Source organism: Genypterus blacodes, unplaced genomic scaffold (assembly GCF_046128005.1).
Source record: "Genypterus blacodes isolate CSIRO-AG114 ecotype Tasmania unplaced genomic scaffold, CSIRO-AGI_Gbla_v1 ptg000008l_1, whole genome shotgun sequence".
NCBI classification, from domain to species: Eukaryota; Metazoa; Chordata; class Actinopteri; order Ophidiiformes; family Ophidiidae; genus Genypterus; species Genypterus blacodes.
The window spans coordinates 616,718-628,919 of record NW_027466822.1 but is presented as its reverse complement, the minus strand read 5'-3'; the positions used below and the strand labels follow the sequence as shown (position 1 = coordinate 628,919).

The 12,202-nt window shown below is 43.4% G+C and overlaps 1 protein-coding gene across 2 annotated transcripts in view; it reads left to right on the top strand.

The window, feature by feature from the left end:
- vwa8 (von Willebrand factor A domain containing 8) overlaps positions 1 to 12,202 on the top strand; it is a 52,571-nt gene that overhangs the window by 18,412 nt on the left and 21,957 nt on the right. For both annotated transcript variants that reach the window (XM_076155425.1, XM_076155418.1), the window contains exons 22-30: positions 1,527 to 1,602; positions 1,954 to 2,089; positions 2,593 to 2,712; positions 2,885 to 3,090; positions 6,335 to 6,486; positions 8,766 to 8,874; positions 9,107 to 9,245; positions 9,575 to 9,762; positions 11,975 to 12,094. In XM_076155425.1, the coding sequence (XP_076011540.1) occupies positions 1,527 to 1,602; positions 1,954 to 2,089; positions 2,593 to 2,712; positions 2,885 to 3,090; positions 6,335 to 6,486; positions 8,766 to 8,874; positions 9,107 to 9,245; positions 9,575 to 9,762; positions 11,975 to 12,094 (1,246 nt within the window). The remainder of the gene's footprint in view (positions 1 to 1,526; positions 1,603 to 1,953; positions 2,090 to 2,592; positions 2,713 to 2,884; positions 3,091 to 6,334; positions 6,487 to 8,765; positions 8,875 to 9,106; positions 9,246 to 9,574; positions 9,763 to 11,974; positions 12,095 to 12,202) is intronic.

The following is a 12,202-nucleotide window of genomic DNA, read 5'->3' as shown; positions in this document are numbered from 1 at the left end:
TGCTTAAGTCAAAACAAAAACAAAAATGTATTAAGTGTTGAGATGTGCAGGAGCTTTGAGATTATTAAAATCATTCCTCTTCCAGGCCTCTAAGGCTGCTAGGATCATGGGGTGCTCAGCTTTCTGGGAATTAAGTTTGCCCATGTGTCCGGTCCCTGCCTTTGAAACAAGCACCTGCGTCTAATCTTGTGTGATTAATATGATATCCGTGAATAGTGAATGTGATGACTTCAGTGTGAGAACTCCATTTAGAGTCGGAACAGGAAAATGGAGACATAGAGTTAAAAAGAGAGAGAGAGTGAGTGAGCGTGTGTTTTGCTAAATATTCAGGATATTCAAATAATTTGATAGTCCTGTTTCTCATCTAAATATTTTGCTTGGTTTTACTCCATAAAAGCAGAAAAGCCAAAGAAACTTATGAACTAGGATGGATAAAAGATTCACCATGAATTCAGGAATATTCTTGTCAGGCTGAGAGACTGAGATCATCATGATTTTCAGGCAGAAAGAAATGTTTTCGAGCACATACAGATTTACTACTGCTCCCGGCTGGAAAGGACCATGCGCTGATGCTGACTGGCAGATACCGTGTAGCTTCAGTCACTCCTCTGTTTGCTTAACTCACCCCAGTCTGTCATCCAAATATGGAAGAGGGCAAATTTATGTATTAAATCCAACTTCCGCATGCATATCTTCACTCTGAATTGGATCCTTTGTGTAATTGTCTTTGTTTGTTTTGTGCTTGCCTCTGTGTGCAGTTTGTCAAAGTCTTGTGAAAGTCGAAGTGGAGCCGAGCGTGCTTTTGGCCTGGTTAGTTACAGTAGCTAATATTAGCGCAGAGGAAGAAAGATCTGTGCATGTGGCTTTTGGGAGCCTCTGACTGAAGGCCTACAGAGATGTGGCTCAGAAAAATCCGAGAGATGCAGCCAGCCAACAAGGAAACTAGGACAGTCCCTCGGTCACACCACAGGGTAAAAGGGAGTAGGGGGTGATTGGGGCTGCAGGAGGAGACATTTTGAGTGAAAAAGACAGTCCATCCTGTACAGAGTCATGGGGGGTTAGAGTTTACGTCAGTATTCATGGTGAGTGGGATCTTAAACCACACACTGGAGAATCAGTCATTGGGGAGAATCCTTCAGTATTACATTTCAGTTGAACCTGACCTGTTGAACCCCACTGCAGTGTTACTGATTGCCTTGTTCAGTTGCCCGCATCCCAGAATTCAGATCAACCAAAACAGGTCACAATTTAAATGGAAATGTACTGAAGATGCATGTCAGTCCATTTGTAGCCACCGTCTGCTTGTACAGCTCCAGCCTGACGTGCCTCGACAGTGACCTACTATGTATCTATCCAGCAAAATCTAAGATGTTTCTGAATGTCTCCTTAACAATGTTGGGCAGAATCCTCCACGTAAAGCTGTAAAAAGATTTGTATTCCTATTATTTATTTGGATACTTAAAGGCAAAGAGCGTTTTAATGTACTTTAGTATTATTCACTTCATATTGTGTTTCTGCTCTACCAGGGATACAACAGTGCAGACTCTGACCCTGCAGCCCTCAGTCCGAGACGGCATCATCCTGTATGAAGACTCGCCTCTGGTCAGTACACACACACACACACACACACACACACACACACACACACACACACACACACACACACACACACACACACACACACACACACACACACACACACACTCAATGTGTTAGAGAGTGGTGTTAAAGATTCCTTCAAGATACAAACAAGTGATGATCCACAGTATCGCATGCAGAACTTGGATCATGTTTAACCAGAACAGAGCTCAAACAGCACAAGCATCATCAGCATGAGGATCATTCCATGAGTTGTCATTGAGATCAGAGGGACAATTTCTGTCAAACAGCTAATATGGATTTGTCTTGCATTTGCGTTTGTGTCTGAGCGTTTGTCTTTGCTTGCTTATCCAGGTGAAGGCAGTGAAACACGGCCACATATTGGTGATTGATGAGGCCGACAAAGCTCCCACAAATGTCACCTGCATTCTGAAAACCCTGGTGGAGAGCGGCGAGATGATTCTGGCAGACGGCCGCAGAATAGTCTCAGGTGTAAACCCACACCAACGCGCACACACATTTGTACACACGTGTGCGGTTTAACACGGTGACAGTAGACATGTCCCAGATACCGTGTGCAGACAGAGACAAGTGCGCTAAATGGATGAGTGCAGGATTGGATGTTCCAATAGACAAAACACATGTTAAAAAAAAAATTCAGATGAACTCCATTAAAGGAGGCTTAGGATAAAAGCCTTTATGGACAGGTACCAGTAGATTTTGGACTGTAAATACATAGTTTATCCACTTCATCAAACCACAGCTTCTCTAAACCAGAAAGGCTCTTCCCTTCCCTGTGGAATGTAAACACAACCCTTCTGAGAGTTCAAAAACACAAACTTCAAACTCAAACACTATTGAGACAGCAGTGGTAAATGTGAGGTCAGAACACATCAAAAAACGTGAGAAACCAAAAGTGGAGTCGAGACGGACTATTTGTGTGGGAGGGTGTGTGTTGTCATTATGCTAAATAAGACTTTCTTTATTCCTAAGACCCGCAGGAGGCCAAGGGGAGGACCAACACCATAACCATGCATCCAGACTTCAGAATGATGGTGCTGGCTAACCGACCTGGCTTTCCTTTCTTGGGGAATGACTTCTTTGGAGCTCTAGGTGTGTATATATGTACACACACATACTCACACTAACAGGTGATGACATCATCTTTCTATTTTTATGTTGTCCTACTGAAAGAGGCCCTTAAATCGTTATACAGACGACCCCCAAGTGTGCAACTTAGGCTTCATAAAAAAAGGATAACAGGTTTTTTTGGTCCTCTGAACAGGCGACATCTTCAGCTGCCACGCTGTTGACAATCCCAAACCGCAGGCCGAGCTGGCTATGCTGAAGCAGTACGGTCCCGACGTTCCGGACGCCACCCTCCAGAAGCTGGTGGCTGCCTTTGGAGAGCTGAGGTCCATGGCTGACCAGGGCACCATCAGCTATCCTTATTCCACACGAGAGGTGGTCAACATCGTCAAGCACCTCCAGGTAACAAACGACACACGGTTAGTTATGCACCACACAGCTGTTGTTCTATTATTATTCATTAAGTCCTGACATTTAAATCCTAGATGAATGCTTGGTAACAATGTGGATATTACACAAGGGTTTCCTCATAACACAGCTGTGACAGGGTTCCTCTCTTGGGGGCTCTGTTTGTAATTTCCCGTCGCTCTATTTGTAGGAGCTCCTCGCCGTCTCTCTTTTTTCCCCCTCTTCTGTTTTTGTCTTGTGAATTCTTTTTCACTTAGTCTGAATAAAATATGAGGCACGGGAGTTCAAGGTAGAAGCTGAGAGATGCGAAAACAGAGACAGACATCAGGAGAAAGAATGAGTCTCGGGTGGGGGGGATCATATAAATAGAAATAGAGAAAAAGACGTCATAACAGATAATATTTTCTACTGCTAGAGAAGTACTCTGTGTCCCATTTGAGTTTCAAAGTACTCCCACTCAGTTGTCTGTTCTCCAGAGTTTCACTGCGTCCCCCGTCTTTTCCACACACACCATCTGTCTTTCACCATTGCTCTGATCAATTAAGCTCCAATCAGTATTGGCAGATAGTCATTACAAACAACTTAAACGGTCTTCCTAAGGTCACCAGTGAGGAAAAACGATCGGTAAAAAATGCGACCAAGGCGAGTAAACAACGCTTTACTTCCTAACTGCTCAATACATCAGGCAAAGCATCGCTCAGGGAAGAAGCCATCTAATGTGGGTGTCAATCCATAGTAAGAGAGTCACAGAGAGATTTTCCATATTTTAGCCATTTCTTCGACAGTATTACGCCCTATCTCAATCAGAAAGAATCATTTTGTAACCCACAATACACCCCTGTTTCTCTTCACACATAAAGCAATGGAGTCTTATCATTCTAGGTTATTCTGCTCTCTATTACTCTGGATGACAAGTGAGTAGTAAGGGCCCTGTGTTCAAACCCCATGCTGTAAAACTGTAAAAGTTTTAGAAGTAGTGCAGATGAGTTACTGCTGAGGAAGAATTTACAACAATTGTTATTTGGTGGAGCCTTGGCAGAGTTATGACCTCTTATGAGAACCTTTCTAGATCCTAGATTCTCGTGTTGCTTTAATGCTGCGTAGCTTCTCTCTGCACATTTATTCATCTTCAGCCGGCGAAGAGCAGCGTGATTCAAAAGCATAAAGCACATGCTGTCCCCTGTCCGTCCAGTGTTTACATAGATCATACAGTCTGTTCACCCTACTCCTGTTCCCTCCCATCATCTATATCCTCCTGTTTACACTTGCCCTGCTATTACCATCGCTGGGAAAGGCGAGGGGCATTTTTCTCTGTGTTTGAGTGCATGGCTACATGCACCAGTACACGCACACACACACACACACACACACACAGCTCTATTTTGCGTGCAATTAATAAGCAGTGTAGTTGCATTCCCCTGTCACCCTGTGTTCTGAAAAAGAGAAAATGTGCATTCTGCCCTCAGAGAGCACAGTGGCAGGGCTTAGAGAGGAGTAAAGGAAGGGAAGATCTGCACTAGGTCAATAATTCAATGGTGTTATTTAGATTTCCCTTCAGGCCTACCTGTTGTGTCATCAGTCACCACCGCTATTGATAGCTGTGCAACAAATGCGGGGTAATCTAGTCAGAATGCAAATGGATTCTTCCCCAGCACCGGCCAGCATTGGCCGTAATTACCATTCCACATTTGCTCACAAGTGAACCTTCGCTTGTTAGAAGTCGATACCGTTCAATACAAACGTTCTTTTCAATGCTCTTAACATTCAGCCGGGGTTTTCTGATGTAACCCAGTTGAGATGCTGCTGTTATTGATTGTGTGACGATATGGAGCCCGCAGAGTGTAATCAAGGCCTTAAATATGTGGAAGTAATAAGCCCTTAGTAATCAGGGCTGTTGACTCGAACTATACATTTGTTAACGTAGACCTGAATGAAGTTCTGGTAGGAGGGGGGCTGTCTTGGTGGCTGCTTTGTAGGCAAGGGTCAAGGACTTGAACTTCTCGGAGCAACCACGGGAAGCCAGTGGAGAGAGATGAGAAGCAGCGCCATGAGCTTGTTTCGGCTGGTTGAAGACCAAACACGCTTCCATGTTCTGGATCATTTGAAGTTGAAGCACCAGCTGCATTGCAGTAATTGAGGCGTGAGATTACATGTTTCTATGCAAGGAGATGAGGCCACACACCTCATTTTCATGGTCCTATGGGGAGCAAATGCAGTGTGATCAGTTGGCAGTCCTCACATCCAGGATTCTCACAGTCTTTCATGGAAGAAGCATTGAGGAGTGGAGCTGAACACTTATTTGATGTTTTGTAGGCGTGGCTGGAACGGTAAAGAGCCCAGTCTCAGAGAGGTTAGGGAGAATGTGGCATTCCTTCATCCTAGTTTGGATCCTCAATGAGGCATGTTGAGATCAGTGATCTCCAAAGGAGTCATGGGTCAGTCCGGCTCTGTCATCAGTGCAGCACTGGTATTAGCAGATGATTGCGAGTGTATAGACTGGACACTGAGAGGACAAGGAGCCCAAGCACTCACTTTGATTAATAAGGCAACATGATCCTTTGAATATAATAAAGATGAAACATGTTGTGTTGAGTCATCTCCAATAACAGGAAACATGCTTTGTATGTATGAGATTTAAAAGATTGGGTTTAACTGAGGATAGGAGGATTCTTCTGCATGCTTTATGGGACTGAGCTGTGAGCCATCATGGGAATGAAACTTACTGAATCTTGTGTTTCTCACCCTAGATGGTGTTCCCGCATTTTGCAATCTTTCCTGACAGTTTGATGGAAGCGTATAGCCTCGCCTCCCTGTCTTCATGCCTTAGTTATCAGCTTAGCTCATCAGCATAGTTGCTCTACAATACAAACAATTTATTGAAGCAATAATGCTCATATCTCTTTAATTCTCACCCACATTAACAACGTTTCAGAGAGATGGCCTCCGCTAGGGAGTGAAGATTGTGTACTTTGCACTCATCTGCCTTGGTTGGGGTCAAGCTATATGTTACCGTCCTGTTAGTGTGCTTAATTCCAGACGGGGCGTCCCTGCACTGACCCCTGTCGTGAAAATTGTAAATCACATTAACTTTGTCTCCATCTCTGATCTCCTTTTCTCTCTCTTTCTCCCCTTCCATTCTCTTTCTCTCTTTCCCTTTGCATCCCTCTTTTCCTCCCTCCTCCCTCCTGTTTCCCTCACACTTCTCTGACTCTGTGTTTTTCTCCTCACCTTTCAACAGAAATTCCCCAATGAGGGTTTGGCCAACGTGGTGCGAAACGTCTTCGACTTCGACTCGTACAACAAAGACACACGGGAGGTTCTGCTTGAGGCTCTGCACAAGCACGGGATTCCCATAGGAGCCAAGCCCAGCTCGGTCAGCCTGGCAAAGGAGTAAGGCACTAGATCACCAGAGTCTGAAATGACACACAACACACAAAAACACACGACAGGCACCTAGAGTACATCACTAACACATAAGACATAGCAACCACTTTCTCAGGTTCTCAGAGAGGTTCCCCTGGTGGTTAGTCATGCTGCTCATCTACGAGGCCGCCAAGAATCTCTCAGTTGTACAGTTATATTGTTCAGTTTAATGGGGGGTCCACTGATTTTGCACACCAAATTCAGTTTAAACGATCACGGAGAGCACTATCCAGCACAAGAAAACAACTGCAGGCAGTCTTTTGTGGCTGTAGAGGGCGCTTTGAACTTGTAAGTACAAGTTCAAAGGTACTAGTACCCCAGTGAGGTCGAAGGTCAGTGTCCCTTTGCACCGCACCCTCTACAGCCACTAGAGAGGCTCTACTGGTATTTTTACACGCTGGTTTGTGCCCCGCATGGTCAATGAACCGAATGTGACTGTAATGTCCAGTGAAGAACGACAGTGAGGGACACTCCTATGTTCTTAGGAGAAGTGCAAACTAGAACCCTTTATGGTTCTTCAGCTCGACTATAGCTGGTCCATTTTTTCAACCTATATACAACCACGACCCTAACTCAAGGATCCAGTTAATAACAATGAAATATGTTGGTTTATGTTTTTTAATTAAAGCGGGAGTTGTTGGATGCCTTGTATTTATTATGCTAGATAGAACAAGTAACAGTAGATAGTATATATACTTAACCACAGTTTACACATTCAAATTTCACTTTTAATTTAGAGCCTTTTACTAAATTCAGATAATTGACGTTAAAAATAGCTATGCTAATTTATTACTATAGCAGAGATGAGAAGAGTGCTACATAAATGCCATAAATATTTAATATCAGGATCCAAATCCTTTTAGCCCACATTGACCAAGGTGTTGTTAAAACACACATTAAAGCACACATCTATAATTAAAGCTAAAATTTTAAGTGAGTTGTTGAAAGAATCAAAGTTAACAAATTGTATGAAATCTGAGTTGTGGCCTTAAGAAGTAAGGTAGTTCCGTCGCTCTCCCCTTATTGGCTCGGCTTCATTCTGTGATTTTCGCATATTTTTAGTTTTAGAAGTCAGATCCTGAATTCCTTGAAACTGGCCGATGTTGTATTTGGCCCTATAGCTCCATTCAGACTGGATTTAACCTTTGGACTTCCATGAAGTCTCCTCATTGGTTGCAAGTATTAACTGAAGCTGTTTAGATCATCATCAGTTTACATCACCTTTTCCATGACAGAAGGATAGCAGAGAATATACATTGTGTCGTTATGTAAGCCTTCTCTCTAAATAAAGGAAAATATTTGTTTCTTCAGTCTCCTGTCATTTTATTCTAACTATTTTCATAAATGTTGTGTTATGAATCTCTCAAGTAGATTCTTGAGAGCCAAGCAGAGCAGAAACAAGTATTTTCCTTCCGACAGTTATGCGTGTAATTATATTGCATATCTGTTTGATATTACATTTGTTTACATATTTTAACATTTTGTTTACTTGGGATTCATGTTTTTATGATTTGATACCCATCTTGAACAGTTTAGTTATGGACTAGCTGGTTTACCCGCAGGATCGTGTGTACATAAAAGCAAATATTTAGCCTCTCGCTTCCCAAATTTGGACATGGAAAAGTAGAAAGAGATTCTCTCATGTGTCAGGCATTTCCATTCATAGAAATGTTTATGGATAGAGTACGCTCCGCCCTCCAAACTTTATATCCTCTTGGATTTGCTGTGTGGTGTGGTTGTGTCTCATCTCTCACCCCACCTGGAATCCATGAGGCTGTGGCCAAAACCCAGCAATGATTCATGGGAAGACCAGTGAACATCTGCACAGACACAACAAGCTGAGTAGACAGAGATTTACACAAAGTCGGCTCCCGTCTCCTCAGTTTTGTCTTGCAATTTCCTATTTCTACATCATTACTGCCAATGAGCAACTCACTCAAGTCACTGTCACAATGCCGGGAAAATGCAGTTTCAATAATGTCTGCTTAGCTGCTGGAAATATATGAATCAAGGCTACAGCCATTTGAAGATCCTGAACATGCTTGTATGTTGATCTTCTGAGCTTGTGATTCTTTAAGCTGCAGCACAAACACACATAGCAGGTTTAACTCTTTATGTTGTAATGGTTACTTTACTGTTTCTGCACATATCTGTGGTGTCATAAGTAAAGTAAAACTTGTTATTTAGTTGGCAAATAACTCAAATCCCTACGCCAGGAAGTTCACTACATGACCTTTAACCTTCAGGTTGCCCCTGCCAGAGGCGAAGATGACCGGATACTGGACCATAAACCAAGGAGTCAACGCGCGCCGAAAGCTCCTCTGTCCTACCGAGTCACACCCCATAGACGTCAAGGTAATCATATTTGATGGAGGTCAAATGGTAATGAGCAGCACGTTACCATCACATGTCTCCCATGTGCTGAAATAGTGCATAACACTAAGGGAGTTGTGTAGTGGCACTAGCTGTTACGTTAGATGGTCAAACAAAGTTTTACACACAGAGTCTTAACCACTGACATCAAACACTAGGCTGACGTGCATACTTTGGGAGTGTGTATTTGAAATGTGTGTCCTGTGTTTTCCAGGGGCCGGTCTTCCTGCGTGTCCAGGGCTACCCCTGCAACAGACAGGAAAGCAGAGCCCTGAGCTTCAGTGAGGAGAAAGCCCACTGGCAGATTCCCATGAACGAAGTTAACATCATCTGCGATGTCGCCACCAAAGATGGTATAAACACACGCATGCACACACACACACACACACACACACACACAGTTCCACACTTCCAGCTTTGTTGCACATAAAGTTGCGTCTCAGGTTTTATAGAGTCATTTAAGGGCATATTAGAGAACAAGATTTGATGGATAGGAAGGAAGAATCCAAGCATAAAAGGGAAATGTTCACTCCCATTAATAAAATAAATCATGGACATTCATATGTAACTTTCCACACAATAACAAACAGGAACTTTAGGACTTGTTGTAATTGATGTACAGTATATAGACACACATGCATCATACAATATCCAGTCTCACTAACTTCCCTCTGGCTCACAGACACTGTGTACGTGGCCACGTGTAACCCAGTGTCCCTGTACGCCATGAAGGAGCGCGGTGACACAATCCACTGCATGGAGCTGTATGATGTCTTCCCCAGGACCATCAGTGGAGTCTGGCAGCCATTTGTGACCATCGCTGCCCTTGGAGGTCCCCTGGATGGACAGGTGGTGCTGCACGAGGAGCAGGTTGGCTTACACAAACACACACACACACACAAAGGACAAGCTTCTACAATTGCATGACGATTTGATTATACTCAGTGAAACCTTATTAATCCTCAGGGGGGAAATGATGTTGTCACTGTAGGGGATGTAGATTAGATTAAGGCAGTAGAGAGAACTGAACAAGTAATCAGAGTAAGTGAAAGTCCTGAAAGAAAACTATCAAGCCTTTGTCGTTATACTTATAGGTCCTTGTGTATAAAATGTGCTGTCTTTAAAGAGAAATAAGAAGCTGTAGTACACAAGCAGTATCTCTTGAAGTATTATAAAGAGAGACATCTGCACCCTTAGTATGCAAAGCAGAATCATCATCCAGGATCTAGATAAGGATAATGGTCCAGATCCAGACAAGAATCCTAAAGAAATCTATTGGAAGTCTTTGTAGCGGTGTCATGAGATTATTGGACAATGCCCAAATTCACAGTTGCTGCTTCTGCCTCTTGGTACCAGGTTTAGTCAAACTCGCACCACAATCATTTCCTGCAAACCATCAAACAAACCCAGCAGACATGAATGAAAACAACATCTGCAGGCTAAATGTGAGCGATATGGAAATATTGTGCGCACGTCATTGATGTGTACGCACGGCAGAGATGTTTTACTGTTTCCTGAATGATGTGGAAATAGTAGTCTGAGGGAAGCGTAGTAAAACGAGCCAATGCACACGCTGTTAGTGCTAAGAAAAGCATCGGTTTGTCCTCTGATGCCCTTGTTTAGTGACTTGTGCATCGTATGTTTACTTGCTGCGACTGCAACACTGACTGCTTTTTTTAGGATGACCACACATTCTGCCCAAAGTGAAATTTAGGCATTCATCACTTACTGCGTGCTGTCGGGTTTAAATGCCCGGTGGTTGGCGGTTGTTCCCTGTTTCATGTCTCTTACCTCATAAGACCCTGGTCTATCTGGTCTTATGACAGGAGAGCGCGAGACGAGAACAATACATGTTAGCTATTGGTCCGACCAGCGGAGCTCCATACAGCTGGTGCATATTAGGCAAGAGGAGGACTTCTAAAAATACCACACTGATGGATCGTGTTGCGTCTGTCTACGATTGAAAAGGTCCAGACAACAGCAAGTTCATTCACAGGTCAATGCTCTTCCAGAAAAATAAAACAAAACACACACACTCTCACCATATTCCTAACGCGTATACACACATATGCACACCAATTGGGATGCAGACTTTAGTAGACACATAAATGTGCATATATACATACATTCACTTACACAAGGACAAACAAAATCAAAGGCACACTTCAAAGAACCAACCTGGCCTGCCAGAGGGGACACACACATACACACACATTCTCACACACTCCTACCAAGGCCAGTGTATGTTTAGAATCAGGAAATGGGGTTAGCCTGTCTCTGAATAACTCGGCCAGTCTACAGTGCCGTGGAGTGTATGTCAGCGGCGGGAGACCATAAGGAAACTATTAGTGCGGAGCAGGGCAGCCTAGACCCCAGGCCGGCTCCCCTGTGGCTCCCCCTCATAAAAGCCAATGGAAGATGAAGAACTAGTGCGTCATCCGTGAAAGCCTCGGCCAAGTTTAACCAACACGCTGGGTACACACAAACTAAGATATCCCTCTTGCGCAACTGATCTGAGTAAAACGAACACACACACACACACACACACACACACACACACACGCGCGTTAACATCTCTTGCAAAACAGAAAGGGTTTAGGTGAAAAAACTTTCAGTGCAGAGGAAAGTTAACACAGAGAGACAGTGAAGCAGGATATCTTTACTGGACAAGTGAGCCCTCTGTTGGCTGAGGTAGGAACTTCTACAAAAAGCCGTATGAAGACTCTGTCAAGAGTAACGGTTGTAACACCGTAGTGCCGCCTTAAACCAAATTTGATTAAGGCTAAGAAGATGAGACAGAAGTTGACAGATATTTATGTTGAGGTTGCTTTTATCAAAATAAGTAGGGGATCATTAATAACTAACTTTGTCATTCTAGATGATCATTTATTAGATTCAGGAAATAATAGCACTTGAGTCATCATTGGGTTTTCCATTGTCACTGGAAATCCATTGTGTTTTCCTGCTAAAGCTATTGTTGTGGCTTTCCTGAGAGATAAGCACATTTCAACATCATTTTTAAGTCCGATTCCACTCAGCCACTGTAATTTCCATCCCAATCTTTCTTTTTTTTGTCTGTCAGAGTAATACAGTGCTGCATGTGGACTTGGTAACGGGCGCCGTTCGGAGGCTCGTGCTGTCTCCAGACAGCGATCAGCCCTCTGCCAAAGCCTCTGGTTGGTGGAGCAGCAAGGAACAACAGGTCAGAGGTCACAAAGAAGGGATGCGTTATAAATCTCACATAGTACAAAGCGTGACTGATAAGTTCTGAGCCTAAAATTGTATCTTACTCATAGGTGTTGCATATGAT